This window comes from Anthonomus grandis, chromosome 3 (assembly GCF_022605725.1).
Source record: "Anthonomus grandis grandis chromosome 3, icAntGran1.3, whole genome shotgun sequence".
Taxonomy (NCBI): Eukaryota; Metazoa; Arthropoda; class Insecta; order Coleoptera; family Curculionidae; genus Anthonomus; species Anthonomus grandis.
In genome coordinates this window covers 25,578,728-25,601,190 of record NC_065548.1, presented here as the reverse complement: position 1 = coordinate 25,601,190, position 22,463 = coordinate 25,578,728, and the positions used below count along the sequence as shown (strand labels likewise).

The window sequence follows — 22,463 nt, the reverse complement described above, 5'->3', positions numbered from 1 at the left end:
TCTGCCTGTATCCTAAATAATAAATACTACTAGCTTATACATATGTAATGTTAAATTTTCTTTCAAACTGATAGACAACTTTTCGCAAAATACGCAAATTCATAACAGATTTAATGACGATCATCAGCCCAAACAGCTGACGTCCTTTCAAGGCTGAACTCGTTGGCGTGTTTCTTTTGCTACCCGCTTGACATTGCACTAGTTCTTTGCCTGGGGGGCACCGTAAGCGTTCTCGCGAAGTACCTACAGTACCTCGCCGTTCTCTTCAATTCCATTTATATTGTATGTGCTTTACTGCATGCTGAAATAGTATCGCCGATTATTTGGAAGAAGTAGTTGCGTGCGCGAGTGTCTCGTGGTACAACCGGAAGCGATACGACACTTGCTTTTATTATTTTCGAGTTTGTGGATATGTGTTGCGAATCTATGGATTTTTGTAAATTTTATAGGTGAACAGTTTTAAGTACAAAGGTTTAAATTTTTGACCGCAAATATGAAGTTGAACTTTGGATCGATTTTAGTTGCCGTTTTTGGTAAGCTAATAATAGTAATTCGTAATAATATGCGATGGTTTAAAGGGTTTTAGTGAAAAAAGGCATTTTTTTTATAATAGCTTCATATTTTTTAAGTGTTTTTTACACCACAATAAAGAATTTCCTGAGGATATGTTCGAGGGTAAAATAAAGTTTGTGATAAACAATCCATTATCCTGTTCACATAAAGCAATGTGAACAAGATAGTGGATTAGTTAGCCTAATTTCAACATTTTGGAGTATAACTTAATTTCTGCACAAAAGTTAATACTAAATACATAAAATAAGTAATTCAGAAAGTCAAAACTTACATACAAAACAAAACTTAACTTAATAATGCATATAAATATAATAGAATCAAAATATAATAAATAAAGTAAAAAAATAATAAAGACCAGAAGAATAAAAGCATTTTGGTTTGGTTGCCTAACAGAGCTGCAATACTATGAGTTTATTGTTGATATTGTCATCAGGCAATATGTGATATATGATAAGCTTTGAAGGCTCAATATGATGGATTTTTGTACTAGAATTTTATAGTCAACAGTATTGCGATTTATTGTATCACTTATCTCCATGGCCATTCTCTAGCAACATCTGTCAATGTTTCAATTAAAAAATATTCTGTTAGTTAGTTAGTTAGATATTACATGAATTACATATTTAATTAAATTTGTAGATTCTTCATTCATACTTGCTGTATTTGGTAAATTATACATTAATTTAAAAATGTAATTTGTTAGTGAATTGAAAATTTTGATTGATAAGCAAAACTAATGATATACAAATATATTTTAAATGGATATATTTATATGGCTATAATTTAAAAAATAAAATCTGCACTAAAAAATCATATGATCATTATCTCCACAAATAAAATGCTAGTCCTCTAATTTCAAGAGTGATGCATTTCAGCAAGTGTTCTTGCCATCATCAGACCAGAGAGTTACTTAACACGCACACAAATTATAAACAATTAGTATTTGACAATAGGTTATTATTGTTTTTTGTGAGATTACTGTTTATTTAAACTTCTCCAAGCTAGATATACAGTGCATCCCAAAAGTTATGTCTAAATTCATTTAAAATTCAGGTGTATGTTCAAAAAAAAAACGCTCGGACCTGTCGATTTTTCTTTCAAGTTGCGCATTTTTGTACGTGAAGTTTGTATATACAGGGTTGTTAAAAAATAAATTACGACCATCAAATTAATTTTTTCAAATGAAAGCACCGTTTTTTATTTCATTTTTGAATTTTGCGTGGAATTCTACGTATGTTTCATGCATCATGTCCTATACCTAAAGTCAACAGTTATTGAAAAAAAGACGACCAAACATTATTATTGAAGTTCACCTTACGAGTCATCTTATCTCTGAGAATTTTTATACAGAGCAAAATTCCATTCATTCGTGTTTTTTTATTGTTGACTGGTGACCGTGTATTTTCATAGAAACTGTATGACAGTTGTACGCCAAACATATATTGTCAAGTGTGAAGTGTACGAGCAAAGTTGCGGTTTTCACAATGGTAAAGTTAGCGGAACGAGAAAAAATATAAATTCTGTGCATGGTTGGGTTTGGTGATAGAACAGTCAAAGAGAAGCTACTCAATTATTTAGTGAAATCCATCCTGATCGTCCTCCGATATGTCAAAAGGTGGTGAGTAGAATAGAGGCTAAATTTAGAGAATTTGGTCATGTTAGAGATCTGCTGAAATCTGACGACCAGATTTCAGCTCCTTCATCTCATTTTCATCTCCTGCTCGAGATGAAAATGAGCAACTTGACGTTTTGCTTTCTTTGGAAAAAAATCTATGCACTCCTCTGTTGCAGATTGGGGCAAATTTACACATGGCGAAATCTATAGTTCACCGAATAGGTAAAAAGCACAAATATCACCCCTACAAAGTTATTCCTGTGCAAGAGTTATTTAATGACGATTTCGATAGGCGAAATAAGTTTTGTGAACGCTTACAAAACATTTGCAATCTAAGTAATAATTAGTAACAAATATTATTTTTTCAGATGAAGCCACATTCTGTTTGAATGGTAGTGTGAACAGACAAAATTGTCGATATTGGGAAACAGAAAATCCGCATTGGATGATGGAGGTAAATACCTAGTACCCTCAAAAACTAAATGTGTGGTGTGGAATAGTGCGCGGAAGAGTAATAGGTCCCTTTTTCTTTGAACAGACTTTAATGAGACAAGTGTATCTCGATTTTCTCCAATTTGAATTAGTTCCAGCATTACTAGCTTTATTTCCAAATCCATTGGACCCAGACTATCCTGACAAAGAACTAATTTTCCAGCAAGATGGCGCTCCTCCGCACTATGCTGCCACTGTGCGTGCATTTTTGGACGAAACCTTTCCCAATCGGTGGATAGGAAGGAGAGGACCCATCGAATGGTCAGGCGACCTAGCAGGCCATTGGTGTTAACCAATGGACTTTTTTTTTGTGTGGATACCTCAAGTCAAAGGTATTTGTTAATAGGCCAAATAATCTAGACGACTTGAAAGAGAGAATTCGCAGAGAAGTGCGCGCCATAACTCCGGAAATAATTGAAAATGTTGCAACGAGACTTTATTGATCGCGTTGGATATTGTCAAGCCGTAAATGGCAACCATTTTGAACATTTAACTTAATTTTTGCTCTTTTTTTATTTGTTACGTAAAATGTTTTTTTTTCGAACTGTTGACTTTAGGTATAGGACATGATGCATGAAGTATACGTAGAATTCCACGCGAAATTCAAAGATGAAATAAAAAAAGGTGCTTTCATTTGAAAAAATGAAGTTAATGGTCGTAGTTTATTTTTGAGCAACCCGGTATATACAATCTTCACGTACAAAAATGCACAACTTGAAATAAAAATTGACGGGTCCGAGCGTTTTTTTTTTTGAACACACCCCTGAATTTGAAATGAATTTAGACATAACTTTTGGGATGCACTGTATTTAGAATGGTCCTGGCTTAGATTGGGGCATTTCTTACCAATTTTAAAATTCCAAAATCCAGCATCAGGTACCAAAATTATTAGTAGAACAAAGGGTGATTTTACAAATTTTCAATAATTTCCTTATTCTCATTTTTATTAATCAGGCAACAGTGACTGAATGTGTGACAAATGACATTTAATACACAGTGACAAATGCTGATGTAGAGCATTTCCCGAATGTTCTTGTAATATTTCTTTACTTTTTTGCTAGAATCTTATTACCTTGGTACGGTAGTAGTCTTACTTAAGGCAGTAGTTTTTCCCAGAAAAAGAGCATTATAAATTTATCTCTACTTATATTTTTTTATGAATTTTAATATTTTTCAAAAAGGTAAAGAGATATCGGGTAAATATTATTAATTGTTAAAATTTTTAAATAATTTAATTAAAAAATATTTATATACATTTATTTTAAATATAAAAAATATTGTTTTTAATTTAATTGTTTAAACGTTCCTATGAAAATATGAACTCTATAATTCTGCATGCCCGACGACCTCGTCTCATTTATCCACTTGGAAAAACTGCATATTTTCAGTACAAACACAAAACTAAAACTCATACACTTAAATAACCCTTTTGTGGTATTAATACAAAATTAAATTATTTTATAATATATTTAGGTTCAGGCTGCGGTTCAATGAGTGTAGTAAATTTTAAAATTTATGTCCTTGTAGAATTACTTCCGCCACGGCCTTTTTGAAAATTATCCTTTGTTTTTATTCCACCATTGTACTTGAACTGTGTATATTTTTCCATTGATGATTATTTTATGCCTATAAGGTAAATTTAGAGTAATATAAACCTATTAGTATTTTAAACACCATATACTATAACTTATTAATATTAATTTAGAACAAAGAAAAAAATTTAAAATAACCAAAAAAATTAATAATTATAGAAACCAAAAATTACTGTTGGATTATTTCCATTTATATGAAAATCTTTATTTTATAAAATATATTTTAAATTTCTTCTGGAGGTATTTGTGATTCGTAAGATATTCACTTCCAAGTCTAAGAATTAGGATAGTCAGGCAAGTACAGTTATATTTATCTTAGCAAACTAATGTTTTACTATGTTGGACGCATATTTTGCCTAGTTGTAACACAGTATTATCTCTTTGCAGTATTATCTCTTTGCATTCATCAGATTAATGCAAATATGTGTATTTTTTTTCTTAAATTCTGGTTGTACAATAAATGTAAGTACATTTTATTTCATGAAAAGATCTTTACTATGTCTAAATCTTTACAAAAGAATTTTCTTCTACTTCATTGGAATCCTAATAGTATATTTATCAGCTTAATATTTATAATGGATATAAATTATTAAAGAATATTAGTGATAAATCTTTAATGTATTTAACATCCGCCTGTCCGCTTTAATGTTATAAAGATTAGGTGTTTTAGATTAATGTAAATGGAACGTACTGAATGTAGTTGACTTTATTTTGTAAATGAAATAAAACATTGATTTAATTTACAATATGTCGACTTTTACCCGCATAGTTTTTAGATGGCTATAGAAATAAACATTTGCGTAAGTCTGTTTTATTTAGAACGGTTTTAATAAAAAATAAAGCTAAAAAGTAGTTATATAAAAATATACCAAAAAAATATATACCAATATATAGACAATACCAAATATTGTGAAACATTTGTTTTATATTTCTACTAAAATTATTTTTTTCTAATAAAAACTTTCTAATTAATAATATAAAATAAAATTGTTATATTAAAACTTTTAATCCATCGTATTATAACTAACTATACACGATCGGCAAAGTACTTTTTTACAAAGCATTAAGAAGAGAAGGATAATGCTTTACCAATTTCTCCACATGAGCTTGGTGCTGAAACGGAAAATAAAATGTAGCACACGTCTCGGACACACGTCTCACCTTTGAATTTGGGTCAACCTATAGTTCGTAGGGTTGTAGAAAAATGCTATCGTTTACTTCGTCGCTCCTTATGCTTTAACTGCGACCTAGACCTGTTTACAAGTCTATCGTAAACAAGGCCTTAATTAACCGTGGATATTTAGCCTCCCCAAAACGGCCTATGTCAATTTTTTCCTATTTGAAAAATTAATTTAAGAATAGTATGCAAACTGTACCAAATTCAGAAAGATGTATCATTATGTACAACAGGCATTGGAAAATATACAAGGCTAGCATTGTTAAACTTTGTAATTGCTTAAATAAAGGTCTACAACACTGTCAGATGTTTATTACACAATATTGTTATTGCAGTTTTCTGCATTTTAAACACTTGTCTCAGTCTGTTGGATTTTCCTAATAGTCAATATTATAGGATTGCCTTTAATAAAAAAAACCTATATATAGAGATTCGCTGATTTCAAAAGAAGTCATTCTGGAGACCTGGCGTAATATTTTTAAAAGCCGATTAATATGTGGCTTCCAAGTTAGATTGAGATGTAGATTATATGTTAACAATTAAATTATTATCTGTAAGCAACCATGTTTGGAGATCGTCTGGAAGTTCTGGAAGATCTTTACCATTGCTGAGATGAGTGGTATCATTAGCAAGTATGCAATCTAGTAAGATGACTTTGAACTTTGACATGTGAGACGGAAGTTCATTGACATACAAGATGAAGAACAGGGGCCGTATTTTTGAAACCATGCGAGAATCTTCGAATGCGAACAAAGTCGAGCGGCAAAATTCGTATATGAATTAAAAAGTGCATTTTTTAACAGCATTCGAAATTTCATTCGCATACGAATATGAAATGTAGTGGCAACGCAGCAAAGTCGAGTGTTATTGGAGGCCATGTCAAACAGGATGAAGACGATAAAGATTTTTTAACCTAACCTGAAATTTAAGTTTAAAAACATGAGGGAATTTTAAGGTTTTTTTTATGGCGTTTCATGGCTTTTTCGATACTTTTTTTTTAATGGATTCAAAAAATAAAAAATATTGCGGTTTTGTGTCAAGTGAGCAAAAGAAAGAACACATTTTATTTATGGCAGAGTACCCGGAATTTAAAGTTACCCGACTTTAAATTACGATTACGACGATTAGTTTAGGTCTTATTACATTTTTAGTAAATAGGTAAGGCAAATGCCTGATTTTTATTTTATTATTTAGATAAAAGTTAACTCTGACAACAAAGACACATACAAAGATACAACAAAGATAATTTGATCCAGAAATTAAAATATTGCTTATAAAAATTAATAATAATAAAAAATAATTTATAAAAATATATTTAATTCTAATCTATTTAAATTTTTTAACAGAAAATCTTTACTATGAATATAGCAGAAATAAGCATAAAAGTCGAATAATACTAAAAAATCACAAAAAATGTAATAACTCCTAAACTAAAAAAAATCGGATCATATACATGGGGGTGATTCGGATTCCCCTAGGGTTGCTCTATCTCTGGGCGCTCGCTTGACACTCTTTTTTGGGACACCCTGTATAATTTAAGAGTTTCCGTCTCTTCCAGTGCATCGACGACGTTTCTTTGCACAAGATTGTTTAATCTTGCCATTTAATTATAGTTGTTTTTTTTTCAATAAGCAACAAAACAAAAACTACGAAAATACTTAACGAACTGACACAAATTAAAAAAAAACAAAGCTAGGTTAAAATCAAAACAAAACAAGTGGCAAAATTAAATTGAAAAACGCACACGAACTTTGAAATTAGAATGATATATACCCACTCGAGACACCGCATGCGAAAAAGTTCCCATACGATGCGGTAGAAAATACGAATATCGATTTTTCGTGCGAAATCCTCTAATTTCGTATGCGAATCAAATTCGAATGGTTTCAAAAATATGGCCCCAGATGACTCTTTATATGCCCCTGTGACATACCTGTGCCAATATGCTGCTCTAAAATACACTTCTTATACCATAGTGTACCAACTTGCTCGGCAAGACTAGGTGACCACAGGCATTTAAGAGATCAGAGAAAATTACAGAGATATACTTCCCAAGTAACACACGATAGTTAAATAAATATTAATTTTTGGTTTATACCAAGTGTACATTTTTATTTGAGCTTCAACGGTAAATATCGGATAAAATGTCTGCGTGATATACGTTGATGTATTTAATATTATGTTTATGTTATGTTTATTAACGTTATTAATGATTAAGTATGGCAAATTTGTATTCTTGATGTTAAGTTTTCAAAAAGTTAAAATTTTTACATGTATCATTTAAATAGGAAAGCAACTAAAGAATAGCTATAAATAAAAAATAAAAATCCAACAGTCATATACAAATAGTCAGCATTATAAAGTTTAAATAACAATATTCTATAGAAAAACAAGTGTATTAGATATATTTGCCTTTTGGGATAGACATATCTTTTTGTAATTGTCATTTAAAAAGTGTAGGAAATTAAAATACTTTTTCTTTAAAGTAATAATGGAAAATTTTAATACCGCTATTTGAAAAGCTGGTATAAATACTAATGCAGGGTGATGTACAGCCTTTAGACCCAACATTTTAACCTAATAGCTATTTATGTATCAAGGGCATTGTAAGGACCATAATGCCCGAAAGGTACCGTAGGTTTCCGCCTGATGGGCATTAGAGTCTAACAATGCCCGTGGTGCATACAATGCTTTATGTTTTACCTAAAAATTGATTTTTATGAACAAAAATAATTTTAATATTAATTAAAAAATAGGGTCTACCTGTACAGGTAGGTATACGTACATACCTATCTACAGAAATTTATCAAGTGACTTGCAGTGATTATTTAAGTTTGACTTTGATGTTTCTGTCAGTAAGTCAGTTGGCATTTTTTGTTTAAATATTTGCTTAAAATGGAAGAAATTCCACAAAATATAAGAGAAAAGGCCATAAAAGCGACCGAAAATCTTTTGCCAGTTAAATCAAGGCAACAGTATGATCGGGAGTATGGCATATTTGGTATTTGGAAAGATGCCAACGCAATTGTTCAAATAACCGAAACCGTTCTAATGGCATATTTTCAGGAACTGGTAAGTTAATAATTGATTATTAAGTTTTGATTTTTTAAATTATTAAAATTAATAATAATAATTAAATAAATTAATAATAATTAATTATTAAATTTTGATTAAGTAATTGATTTTATTTTAATAGGTACATATGTTTAACAAATTTTAATATTTTTAGTCGGAAAAATACAGTCCGAACTCTCTCTGGACTAAGTATTCTACCCTAAGGTCCACGTTAATGGTCTATAAAAATATAGACGTCTCGCAATACCATCGTCTCATATCTTATTTAAAAGTTAAGTCGAAAGGATATGTCCCGAAGAAGTCTAAAGTTTTGGAAGGAGAACAAATAATAAAATTTATTAAGAAGGCTCCTGATGATATCTACTTGGTACACAAAGTCATATTGGTAATGGGTGTTTTTGGAGGTTTAAGACGAGATGAGTTGGTCAAAATGACCATTGATGATATTGAAGATAGAGGAACGGTCTTGGTTATAAAGGTACCAGAAACTAAAACTTCAACTTCAAAAAGTTTTGCTATCAATGAAGAAGATTTAGGCGCTTTAAATTTAATAAAAAAGTACGCAGCATTAAGACCAGCTGGAATAAAGGAGCGAAGATTCTTTCTTACCTATAGAAAGAGTCGCTGTACAGTACAACCTGTTGGAAAAAATACCATAGGAAGCGTCCCAACATTGATCGCAAAATTTTTAAAACTGGATAATGCAGAAGCTTATACCGGCCACTGTTTGCGTCGCACATCGTCAACTTTACTTGTTGAGGCAGGTGCTTCGTTTGAAATGCTAAAACAACATGGGAAATGGAAAAGCTCTTCAGTAGCTGAAGGATATATAGAAGAAAGTATTTCATCCAAAAATAAAGTAGCCAAAATGATTGTCAATTTAGTTAACTCCGAGGTTAATTCCGTATCGACTATTGAAAATTCTTTAATGGACAATTTACAAACTATACAAAATAGCGTTAGTGCTGCCACCTCTACCATCACAAAAAACACCGACCATTCTATAGTGGGATCAGCTACATTTTCCGGGACATTTCAAAATTGTAATTTTTATTTTGGAAATAAAATTGGATAAGCAATAAAATTTCCGGGCATTATCATAATGCCCCTAGGTGTGATAGCAGGTATTATTGCTACCATAACATATTCCGTTTCTAAGGTATTATAAATCAATAATAGATAGGTAAAACATAAAATACTTTAATTTTATTGTAACAGTAATCACTGTCACATAAAAATTGTATGTAATATCATAAATGTAGTGTATGAAAAGTATATCGTATGCTACACAGTGGCTAATACAGAAGTGATATTGGGGTAATTTCATCAAAATTGAGGTTAAAAATTATATATGTAAATCCCATGTCAATGTTTTGAATCTCCCTTTTGCAAATAGAATAGTATATTATATACGTATATTCTACAGTTTAAATGATATATCTTGACCATATACAGTTAATAATTATAACAAAACCAAAAAAAAAATTAAAAAATCGTCGAATAAACCTATACTTAATGATAATAATGTACGGTGTGTTCCTTGGGTTACCTTTTTTGAAATGGCCTTTGATGTTTGGATATTTAAAGATATATTATATTTTTTCTTTAAGTCTGGTAATTTTTTTTAAATGCAAAGTAAAAAGTTTTTAAAATTTAATAATAGATAAAAATAGTAAGATTATTATATTTAATGATTTCCGATTAAAATCCTAAACTTATTTAAAATAATTATAAACAATAAAAATATCGTAATATACAAGACATTCTATGTTAAATTATAACAAAGACATTCCAAATGATAATTTCATACAGGACATAATAGCCATTAAACCAAGCGTGTTCTGCTATTCCTGATCTGGCAACTCCTATTCAGGTCCTCTTTCGATGTTTTTTTGAATTACAATGTTCACTTTGTCTTGTCAATGTATGACCCTTCAGATTCACAGGGGATTTGGTGTAAGCAGTTCTTGGTCTCTAGGAGGCATTCTGGCTTGGTCTTCGGATAAGCCTAATTATAGAAAAGTCAGTTAATTTTAGTAATTGTAAATTTAATCCCTATCACTATTTATAAATATCTTCCCAACTATGTAACTCTTTCTTAGGGTTCTTGAGGATGAGCATTTGTATGTTCGGAAAATGTAGGACCTAACAAATCATTAATTATTATAAGTAACGAGGGACTATAATGTTTTTATTTACGTTAAATTTTTAACGTTTCTTAATTTACTATAAAAGTAAAAAATGTCAAAAATTCTATAAAATCAATTAAGTTTCACATAACTTGAAATTCATAAATTTATTTAACAAATAATTTTTAATTCTGAATAAGTTAGATGGGTTGTAAATAAGGAATTACAATTGGTACCATAGGCAATATAATGATATTGTGAAATTAAAATAAAGACAAGCAATATTTTAACGTTAAAATTAAAACCAAAACATCGCAAAGCTAAAAAAATCAACGAAATGTACAAATGTATGACATTTGATAGCTCTATCTGTTTTTTTTTCAGTTAAAACGTGCTTTTTTATGTTTAATTTAATATTATTTTATTTTAAAATAAAAATAGAGGATGGTCCAGTTTTCGAAAATTGCTTTGTACAAAGATACGTAGTGTTAAATGTTTTAATTAATATATTTAAATTTAATTATATTTTCAAAACTACTTTAGATATTTTATCAAAATTTGATATATTTAGATAAGTAGCAAAGATACATCTTTTTTTTAAAAAAATATAATTTTACTTCACCAGTAGCGTGCGTGCGGACACACCTTATATAAATTTTATGCAAATCCTCTATTTACAAATAAGGGAAGATTTACTTCTTAGGATTCACCAAGCCTGTAGTGAGATGCGGCAAAATCCTAATAAAGTGTCAGCAGTAGTACGTGCGTTAGTTAAAAGATGTCAAAAATGTATTGAAGTAAGAGGAATAAATTTTGAGCAATTTTTGTTTTTGTTTAACTTTTTTTTTGGAGGTAGTATGTATTTTAATTTTTCTGTGGCAAACGGCAGGTCAAACGGACAAAATATTTTATCATACTTCATAATGATAAAACTAGAAAAAAATTTTGATATTAGAAAGACCAGTGGCGCACCATTTTCTTCATTAAAATTGTGCGAAGATGTTTCCATACGCACGCCACTGGTAAAAGTAAAATAATAATGTTTGCGTAAAATATAATTATTTAACCAAACATGCCAAATTTCATTTAAATATCTAAAGCAGTTTTACAAACATAATTGAATTTTAAATATTTTAATTAAAACTTTGATACCCTATCTTTGTAATGAAGCATTTTTCGAATATAGTGTATATTACAAACTGATATTATTTTGAGGTTTCCTATCTGCCATTTAAGTTTTTGCTTCCGTCCACATTTAGTTTGTGAACGTCCAAATAGTTTAGATTTTTTCTTTTTATAATATTTATTTGTTTTGCTCTCCAAATTAAAACTACCATTTCAATTAATTTAATTTTCTCCTTTATTACCAAGTTAACTAATATTTTCTAAGTCTTAACAACAACAAATCTACGCGTGTACGATAGCCTTTAAATTTCTGAATTCCTTTGGTTTGTGCTGAACGGAGACCAGAGAGAAGACGACTTCCTTGTTGGCACTTGATCATCGCGCATTGATTCCAGTGTCGTGATCTATACATTTTTTCGGCAACTGTTGTCTTAATCTTACCGCATCACAGATCGTGATTTACTTATCAAACCCGCAACCACTCTTAGTGATTAAACCCCAATTAGAAGACCCAAGTCCAGAGCAGGCCTGCTGAAGCCGGATACAGACACCTTAAGGTAAGGATCTTTAAAGGCTGGTTTTTCGACCTTTCCACATTTACTTTTATTCACACAAATACGGTCCACTTTAAATCTCTCACTGAATTGTCTAAGTCCACCTTGTGCTTAAATAAAAAATATAAGTCACAATTTTAATTAAAAAAAAAAAAAAAAAAAATTGGTTTTCTAAACGACCAACCAGCCTGTACATGTATATGTATATAAATTCTGGAAAATAAACATGATCAAAATATTGAGTATTCCAATTTGCCTTTTTTTTACATATTAAGATTATTTTAAGGACCTTTTGTAAAAAATTGCCTAACATGAAAGCTTTTAAAAATTTTCAATATTTTTTTTAAACCCTTCATTTTTTCTTCTTAAATATTTAACGATATTGCTTATCTGTTTACTATATTACATTAGTAAGTTGTAATTTTATAAGGATTACCAATGGTAGAAACCCACGGTTAATTTTAAGGGTCTCTCATAAATAACTCGAATTCGACAGCGTGATTTAAATTATCCCTGCACAAAGACAGGATCGAAAGTTTGGCTTATCCGACCGAGCTTTGGGTAATTTGTCTCAGAAACCTCGTGGCATAAGACTAAATAGAAACATAGCGAATAAGGTCAACTTCAATGAATAAATTTAAATTATTGAAAGACCACTTGAGTAAGAGAATAAATAAGAACTGGACTAATGTCCTATTTGGACTAAAAAATGTAAGTGTTGTAACATCATAACTTTTAAGATGCTTTAAACTTAGTGCTGGCTTGGCAGCATTACTCCTAAATAGCTCCTTTCCATGTAATTTGGAAAACAAAATTAGGACTATTTGAAAGTAAAAGTCCAGGTTCTTTCTTCAATTTATTCCAAAATTGCTAAATTTGGTTAAGTCTATCATCTAATTATTGGTGATTTCTTTATAGATTCCTTATAAATAGCCTCTTTAATTGATATTTCTTATCGAAAATTTTATTATTTTAAGAGAAAATTAATTTGCCAAAAAAAACAGCTAGATTAGAGAAATTGACCTGTAATTGCCCATTTCTGGTCTTTTTTACCTTTTTAATATCTGCTCTGATGTTTCTCTTAAATTGAAAAGACAAGAAAGCAACCAATTTTTTTATTTTTTCTCATGTAACCACAGACCACACAATAATACAAAAATTAAACTGAGTTAATACAAAACTACAAAGCATTTGTTTAAATTCAGTATTTAATAATTACCTTTGATTGAATACTATCTATTACTTCATCAAGAAGCTGCCTACAACAAGCCAGATTTCTTGCAGAAACTAAGGATTTATGGCTTTCATTGCCAATATTAACCTGTAGTAATTCTTAATTACTGTTTTTATATCATGACTAAAAAGAAGAGATTGATATTTCTAAGACTTAGTTTGGAAGTGGTTTCCAGAATATTCTATAGACAAAAATATATCTTAGTAGTCATTTGGAATGTATTTAAAATCAAGATTAATGAATTAATTAGTAAAATTGATCCCTGAGGGAGATCTATTCAAACAGTGAAACTCTTGGAAAGGATGCAGGTAACCTAACCGACTTTATAGGAAAATATTAATCAGCTTCTTGCTAAATGAGTTGGATCTGGGGTCCAATAAAACTCAGATTTTGGATTTTAATACTACTAACATTTCGACGTATATTAGGCCATGCTCTGGGGAATAAAAAGTAAAAACCCTTTGGTCATAATTACTATACTTTACAGTCATAAAAAGTGTAATGAACCTCAAACATTTTTTACAGTATGCAATAGTCTTTTTGCTTCAGCCTGAAAAGAAGTAGAACCAACTAATGGCTTAAAACCGAAACTTTGCCAGTATTAAAGTTTAAAACTTCAATTTTATTTGATCCCAGATTCAACTCACTCAGGAAGAACCTTAAAAGATTTTTAGATCACAAAAATATAAACAAAATAATAATAGACCGATAAGCATCTCCAAAACCTATCTATACCTCGAAAAAAAATTTTTTCATTCTATTTTGTTTGCGAGTAACCTTCAAATTGTCTAAAACTAGTAGTATCTATGCAGACATTAACTATGTGCTTAATCTATGTGAATAATACATTAATACAGACAGATGCACCTACCCCATCGGTTCCTACAGCTTCTGTTTAAATATATTTTTTATGGGAATATATAAAATAATTATAATTCTTTTAAATCTAAATTTATTTATAAACCGATATGTAATTTGAAATATACTTTCAATTAGAAAAATATAGGAAAATTATATTATCGGCTTAAAATATTTTAATGTATTCTAAATACAGAAAGTTAAACTGGTTTATTATTTTATATTAAATCCACAGTAACTTACAATAATATTCATATGTTATAATAAATGTTAAATCATTTATAACTAACGAATGTATTTTAAGACAAAAAAAATTAAATAAACGTTACATTTATTCATAATGTCGATCTTAATTAATTATTTGGGTTTATTTACGGTTATGGTAGATATAAATTAGGATATAATCATTTTTAGAAAACTCGCCCAATCGTAAAACTAATTCGGATCAAGGTTAATATTTTCAGACGAAAAAATCCATTATTGGACACCAACAAATAAAAACATTTGATTATGTAATTTTCTTTATTTAATTACTTTTATACGGGGTTACAAATAACGGTGGTTAAAATTTAAAATAAACTCTACTTAATTTATAATTACATTTCCACTTGTTTACTAAACCTGTAACTACTAAGTAATTGAATTTAGGGCATTTAACGAAAACCTTTTGGGAGAAAGGCAAAATATAATAATGCTATTAGGTGTATTTACTTTGCCTAAGCAATTTGCAAATAAATGATATTTCACAGAGGGTATCCATTTTAAGTGATAGATATCACTATGGCTATCTAGGTAATGGTAAGCTATACAATATCAGTTAAATTAGAAAATAGCACTTTTTTCTGGTCAATATTAATAACAACAAGTAGGGAAAAAATCCTAAAAATATTAGAATATCAGATGTTGTACACAAGCCAAAAGGAAGATATATTAAACTCTAAGCACAGAACCGGATATAGTAACAGCCAAAAAAGAGATTGTAAATCAAGGTTTAGAAGAAATATTATGCATAACATAAAATAGAATAAAGCTCGCGCTAAGGAAAAAAAATTACAGTGCTATTAAATTTGCGTTTACAATAGCAAACAAGATAAATAGCATAATACTATTGTAATATAACTCCATAAGAAAGGTGATATACCGAAGCTATAGACCGATAAGCCTTTTGAACCATCTCTATAAATTGTTTACAAAAATAACCACAACGAGACTTTAGAGAAAACTTAATTTGTAGCAATCTCCAGAGTAAACGAGCTTGCTAAATAAATAAATGACCATGTGCAAAACACAAAACGGTGATTGAAAAAAAGCATCGAATACAATAAACCACTACTCCTTGCTTATGTAGACTTTGAAAAGGCCTTTGATATGGTAAGAGTGAATGCGGTCTTTAGTACATTACAGAAAAGTCGGGTTAATTACAGATACTCAAAGCTGACTTACAATATCTACAATAATGGTAAAACTTCATGAAAATACTGAGCTCAGTATAAGTCTTGGAGTAAGCTTTTATAAAACTCAATTGAGAAAACAAGACCCTAAATAGGGATGTTCAAAACTTGCGTTTATAAATAAATTTTCGTTTTGCGGATGATATCGTATATCTTGGTCATGAAATTTAAATTAAAAAAAAAACAATAAAATGAGACGAAGAATTACACTATCTTGGGTAGTTTATACAAAGCTTGCGAAAGTTTTTAAAATCGATAAGTCACAATGTTTTAGGAGGAGGAGGTTTGATCAATGCGTGTTGCCGGCCATGACCTATGAAGCTAAAACCTTAACACTAATTGCAGCAAGTGCTAAGAATCTTATGGTAACACAGCGCAACATGAAAAGGTCCATGCTCGGGATGTCATTGAGTGATCATACATATGAAGATTTACGAAGAAAAACCGGCAGCACAGATGCAGTTATCTAAATTCGCAAACTTAAGTGGAAATGAGCTGGACATGTGGCTCAAATGACAGGAGATGAAAAAAAAAGATAATTAAGTAGAAACCGCGCTTGGATAAAAGAAGTAAGATTAGAACTTCTACACGTTTGATGGACGATTTAAAGAGATGTGAAGGCAATTCGATACAAAGAGCTCAAATGGAATGGGCAGAAATGGGGTAAGTTAAGGTACAGCAGTAGACAAGAGAGCTAAATGATGATGATTATGATTACAGAGTTGCCGATAAACAAGTAAAAATGTGAAAAGTGGATACATTTATTTTATTAACTTATAATTTTAAACTTTTCAGATATGGGGTACCAATTTTAATTTAACTAATCAAATTTCCTATTTCATATTTGAAAACAAATTGATATTGCCTTTAAGATCATAAGACGACTTAAGTGTTTTCACCGTTGTTTTGTATAAATAAAGCTATCATCTTCTCAGAGTTTATGCCGAGTTACGGACCTTGGGCCGACGAGATCTTGTGCGGACAGTTGAGGACTGGAAAGGACGAAATATACCAACATCTTTTAAGACTGTTAATAGTCCTATGGCTCGAACTTTTCATGTGACTCACCGACTAAAAAACTCTCAGATTCACAGATTAAAACTGTTATAACAACTGGTTTTGCAACATTTATAAAAAATAATATATTAATACGTAATTTTACAAAACAGATTAAAACTAACGTGTCGATAATGACATAAAGAGTTTTGGTTAGTGGTAAAACTGATTTACCTATATATAGTATTTTTATAATACTTGTAGATTTATTTTTCAAATTTAAGCCAAGATGAGGAATTTAATGAGGTTCAAAACATTGGATAAAGGATTAAAATAAAAGTCACAATTATATTCAGCAAGAGTATTTCAATGGTTAAACACACAAAAACTTTTAATTCATACCGACAAAACATTTTTCATGCCATTTAGTTACTGCTCAGATGCTCTTTCTTATATTTTAACATTATATTTTAAAATTGATAATGACATCATACAAATATAATTAGTCAATAAAATTAAATATTTGGGTATAATATTGGACCTTAATCTGAAAAGGGATAAACATATTCATTCGTCACCAATAAGTTTATCACTTTCATAAAGAAATTTATAGAACTAAGAAAATTACTTTGACATCAGCTATCTGAAAATTCTTCTCAGCATTCTTTTCGATTTTATTAACTTTGTTCAATATCAGTTTGGTCAAGTCTGTGATCTTATTTTTGGTGATGTACTTTATCAATTTCATTTGTTAAATCTATATAGATAAATAAAGACAATCAACGATCGATCGATTTTATGAAAGATTTTAGTCATAAGCAGTCATAAGTCATAGTAGTTTCAGTCGTTTTTATCTATCAAAAAATCAAATTATTTAAAAAAAAAAGGAAACTCATCCATTTAGCTATAGGTTGTTTTCACTTGATTACAGCGAAAACTACCTCTGTAGGTAACAAAAAACCCCTTCAGCTATCGAAAAGAACCCTATGGAAAACTACCTATTAAGTTCTCATTGTTGATTGATAGAAACAATACAAATTCTTGACGTTTAAAAAATATGTATTATTTGGCATGCATTTAGTAGCCCCTAACAACGCCAAAACCACGTCCTTTATTTGAAAAGAAACATCACGAACCTATTGTTGAAGAAAAGAGATCGAATAAAAAGAATGATATGATAAAACTAAACAATTCTTCAACTTATTAAAATAACAACAATTATTATAATTGTATTTTTAATAATAAATTAATTTTTTTGTTTGTATAAAAAATTTGTTAATATAAATTTGTTTTAATCGTTATTTGAGTAATTTTCTCCCTAAATTAGACTCGTGCATAAAAATTTTAAGATAATTTTGCATTCATGCGTATATTCTTTAAAAAATTACATTCGATCATTTTCATATTTTGTAAAACAGCTTTTCGCCAAAATTTTAAAATGAACTCATGTTGTTTTTAGAAAAATATGCTTTCATGCAAAATTATGGAAAATTTTTAAGCACTTGTGTAATTACTTTACTAACTTTTTAACCCTTTTTAACTTTATTAACATTTTTTTTAAATTATTAAACAGGAAAAAAAGAAACGAAAGAAGGAAACTAAAAATAAACAGTTATTAGTTTCTTTCTGAACTGCTTTTATTAGCAGATATTGACCCTGAAAATTTCAAATTTACAAGCAATCCCAGATTTCTTGCAGAAATGTAATATTTACTACTTAGATTATTTTCCCTATCTTTGAAGATTAGAAATTAATATTAACTATAAAATAATACAAATAAAAATATTTTAAAAAAATAATTATTTGAGTACTTTGGTTTGAGAAGGAATCTTAAAGACTCACTTACAACGAGTTAATCTCCTGCAAAAATTAATTCCTTAAGTAATTTTAGAAAAAGAAAGAACCTATTCATTGGATGCATTGCCTAATAATGCTGAGATTCTTGATGTTAGGTAATTATATGCCTAAAGCATTTATTGAATTGAGTTTTATGAAAATTTTATGAGAACTATAAATTTATGCCTTATCGATATTAATCAAAAATTCTTTTTAAGTCATTCAATTTACAGCACTTTTATTTTTTTAAATTATATAAAAAGAGCCAAGCTGCTTTCTTTTTTTTAATCCAAGAGGTTAAATAGTGCCCTATTGAATTTTCTAGAGCTTCATACATAAAATATGACATAAATTTTAAATGAACTTCATGGATTTTCAACATTTTATTAAATTTTATTAAAGATGCGAGGCGACGTCTCTTATTTTTAATGTGGCCATGAAATTCACGCATACAATAATTTATAATGTTATAAGGGTGCTTCACGATGCGATCCCAGGCGTAACCTCTACGTAAGGAAAAAAAGCACTATGAAAATTTGAATACCAATTCTTAATAATGTTAAGTATTTAATGTTTTTGAAAGGTATAAAAATAGATGAATATATAAAGAGATTGTGAAGGGTCAATTTACTGCAACATTTGAAATAGTCTTAGTTCAAGTCTTAGAATATTTTCCTTGCAAAACCTTTTTACTTAGACTCTTAATGATACCTCTCGTCTCCTTTTTAGAAAGAAACAGTGTGGAAATTTTAATATTATCATGTCTTTCAGTCTTAAACTTTTACTTGGAGTCATGGACTAAAAAAGCTCCCATAAGATACACAGGCCAAAAAGTATATACCTCTTTATTAGTAGGAGTAAAAAATGCAATACAAGATACCAATACTTATAAATTTTTAATGATGATCAAGTTCTGAAGGCTAAGAAATATTTTTAAATTTTTTTATCTGTTACTTTCTTTGTCAGGTGTACACTGGATCCCATTTTGGATGAGATTGCACGGCATCTCGGTCATTTTTTTGGTTATAGCTTTACGGTTTTCGCGACCCTGTATTATTTTTTTCTAAAACTATTAAAGCCACAAGCAGAAATATTCCAACTACTTTTGTTCCTGAATTACGGGGCGAAAACAAGAATGTTCACTTTTGGAGATATTGTTATTTCTCAAGCCCTGTATAATACAAAAAAAAATGAAAACCGCTTATAATAGATGTTTTTACAATAAAGTCAGTGGCGTATTTCAAAATTTTTTTAGAGCACAGTTTTTAAGATTGGGCTAAAATACAAACTTGGTATTCTTTAAACAGAACATCCTATATGTTGTAAACCAAGAATTTTTTCACACATGCATAAAACTTGAACATGCATAAAAAACGTTTGGTTTATTGCATTCATGGAAACTAAGTCACAGAGTCAATATAAATCAATAATGATGGCTGACGGCAAAAACATGGACATTACAAAATTTTTAAAAGTATATTATAAAATGTTTAAGCCTTCCTAAGGAAAAACTTGAAGCAGCGCTGCAATTATATTTAAACAGGTGAAGAATCGACTTATTCAATTTTTTTTTAAAATTCAAAAAAGAAAAAAGATTTCTGAAAAGAATGATTGATTAAGTTTGCAGAAAGATGTCGGCCATCTCGGGCTACGGTATTCCGGTTAAAATCCAATCTTTTAAATTATGGATGCTATTCAAAACCAAAGCAACCTCAGGTTGAAAGAAATGAAGCTGGCGAAATAATTGTTATAGCATGTGTGGAAGCAGGACTTCAAATTTTCTCTAGAAAAATAGAGGAACAGGTAGGATCTTCAAAAACAAAAGTGCAAAAAATTAAAAAAAAGCAAATTTCAACCGTATAAGGTAAATTATTGTTCGAGAATTGCATTCTGACGATTGAAATTTTCTTATTAGTTTTTAATCAAATCTGACGGAGATTTGGATTTTGCAAAAAAGGTAATATGATCTGACGAATCCCTTATAAGCAGCAGCGCTATATTTAATAAGCAAAATACAAGCCATTGGTATCAAGAAAACCATTATATTACTTTTGAATGGCAGCAACGAGGCCGACTTGCTTAGCCAAAAGTGTTTCATGTTTTGTATTGGGCACTAAAATTATATATACAATTTTTAAGGGTAGCTTAGCTGCCCAATGATATCTAAATATATTATAAAATAATATGCCACAGTTGCTGAAGGACATACCTTTGGCACAGCGACATATATATATTTATTTTATTATATGGATATATTTCCAGCAAAATAGAGCCTCTGCTTATAATTCAATACTCAATACTCAAATATTTATTTTCATAGACTCACATATAAATAAGTATTGGATAATGTCAAAAAATTAAACTATAAGACCTAAACATACAACAATTAACTAACTAAGAATATAAGAAAACTACAGCTTTTAACAAACAAATAAATACGAATTATGGGAGTAGAGATGAGACGCTGCAATTTAGATATTCTACAACCGTATAAATGAAATTTTTAATTAAAATCATTTTCAATGAAGCTTTGAAATTACTAACTTTTTCATTTTTTTTCATTTCGATGAAAAGATTATTATATAATTTAATTGGTAAAACTAATGCGCTATTTGCCATTTTAGTTAATTTTTGTTTGGGTAAATTCAAATCTAAGTTAACCCTAAGGTCATAGTGGGTACCTCTAGACAAAGAATAGTCAGACAGGTTACGCTTTATATGTATGACCGAGTTAAAAATAAATAGGCAAGGTAAAGGCATGATTTTTAAGTCCGGAAAGAGTGTTCTACAAGAAAATGTATAAGGCTTAAATAAAATAGTCCTAATTATTTTTTTCTGGCCTGTAAGAATTTCACCACGTCTACAACAGTTACCCCAACACATTATGGCATATGACAAACATGACTGGACAACCATAGCAATAAAGAAGTATCAGGTCAATATCAATTTTATTAGACAACGGCCAGATCACATAGGTATAAATTGATAATTTCTTTAAAACCATATCTACATGATAAGATAAACTAAGATGTTCATCGATTAATATTCCCAACTACTTGACACCTTTTCAAAAACTTTCGAAAACACCTATAAGAGTGATATTCATCGATAATTGAATATCAGATACTTTAGAGCAGATGGAAATGTCCCCTCCTGAAAAGACAGATTAAGGAGATACATATGTAATCGGTGTCACCAAAAATTCAAGGACGTGTTTGATAAGAGAGCAGGGAATCCCATCATCACCAGCCGTGTGTTTGTTAGTGACAGATTCAAGGGTAGTAGAATATTTAAGTGCTCATTTTGATAGACGCTGGATTGGCACACACGGGCCAATCAAATGGCCCCCGAGGTCACCGGATTTAAGAAGTCTTTTAGACTTCTTTGTATGGTAATACAAAAAAATAAAATATATGCAAATCGGCATAATAATATATATAAAGTCCGAGCCTTAACCGAAGAAGCATTCAGAAACTGACAAAAGACAACCCTTTATAATTTTAAATACCAATGTTGTAATTACAGTTTTTAATGTTAAATCTGTAACGGTATTTTTTTTTTTTTCAATATTTTTAAGTTTATGTTAAAGAGTAATATTTTGAGTTTATGTTTAAAATATTAATAAATAACTAGATTTAAATCACATGGCATTTTAAAAAAGTAATTATTAAATGCATGTGTGAAATAATGCATGGCCTACTATTAAAAAACAAACGTAAATATGGATTTTTGTGATTTTTATGGATAAAATTAATT

At 29.7% G+C, this 22,463-nt stretch overlaps 2 protein-coding genes and 1 long non-coding RNA gene across 4 annotated transcripts in view; 2 read left to right on the top strand and 1 right to left on the bottom strand.

Moving 5' to 3' along the window:
• The first annotated feature begins 216 nt into the window (after window positions 1–216).
• Window positions 217–22,463, top strand: part of LOC126734429 (adhesive plaque matrix protein) — a 93,222-nt gene continuing 70,975 nt past the window's right edge. Inside the window, exon 1 of the mRNA XM_050438058.1 lies at window positions 217–533. Coding sequence (XP_050294015.1) covers window positions 494–533 — 40 coding nt within the window. The 5' untranslated portion in view covers window positions 217–493. The remainder of the gene's footprint in view (window positions 534–22,463) is intronic.
• On the top strand, window positions 8,084–9,847 carry LOC126734431 (uncharacterized). The gene is made up of 2 exons (XM_050438070.1): window positions 8,084–8,521; window positions 8,679–9,847. Exons 1-2 carry the CDS (start codon window positions 8,345–8,347, stop codon window positions 9,597–9,599), a joined length of 1,098 nt encoding a protein of 365 aa, XP_050294027.1. The 5' UTR covers window positions 8,084–8,344; the 3' UTR covers window positions 9,600–9,847.
• Window positions 10,189–22,463, bottom strand: part of LOC126734433 (uncharacterized) — a 109,024-nt gene continuing 96,749 nt past the window's right edge. For both annotated transcript variants that reach the window (XR_007660050.1, XR_007660049.1), the window contains exon 2: window positions 10,189–10,532. This is a non-coding gene — a long non-coding RNA (uncharacterized LOC126734433). The remainder of the gene's footprint in view (window positions 10,533–22,463) is intronic.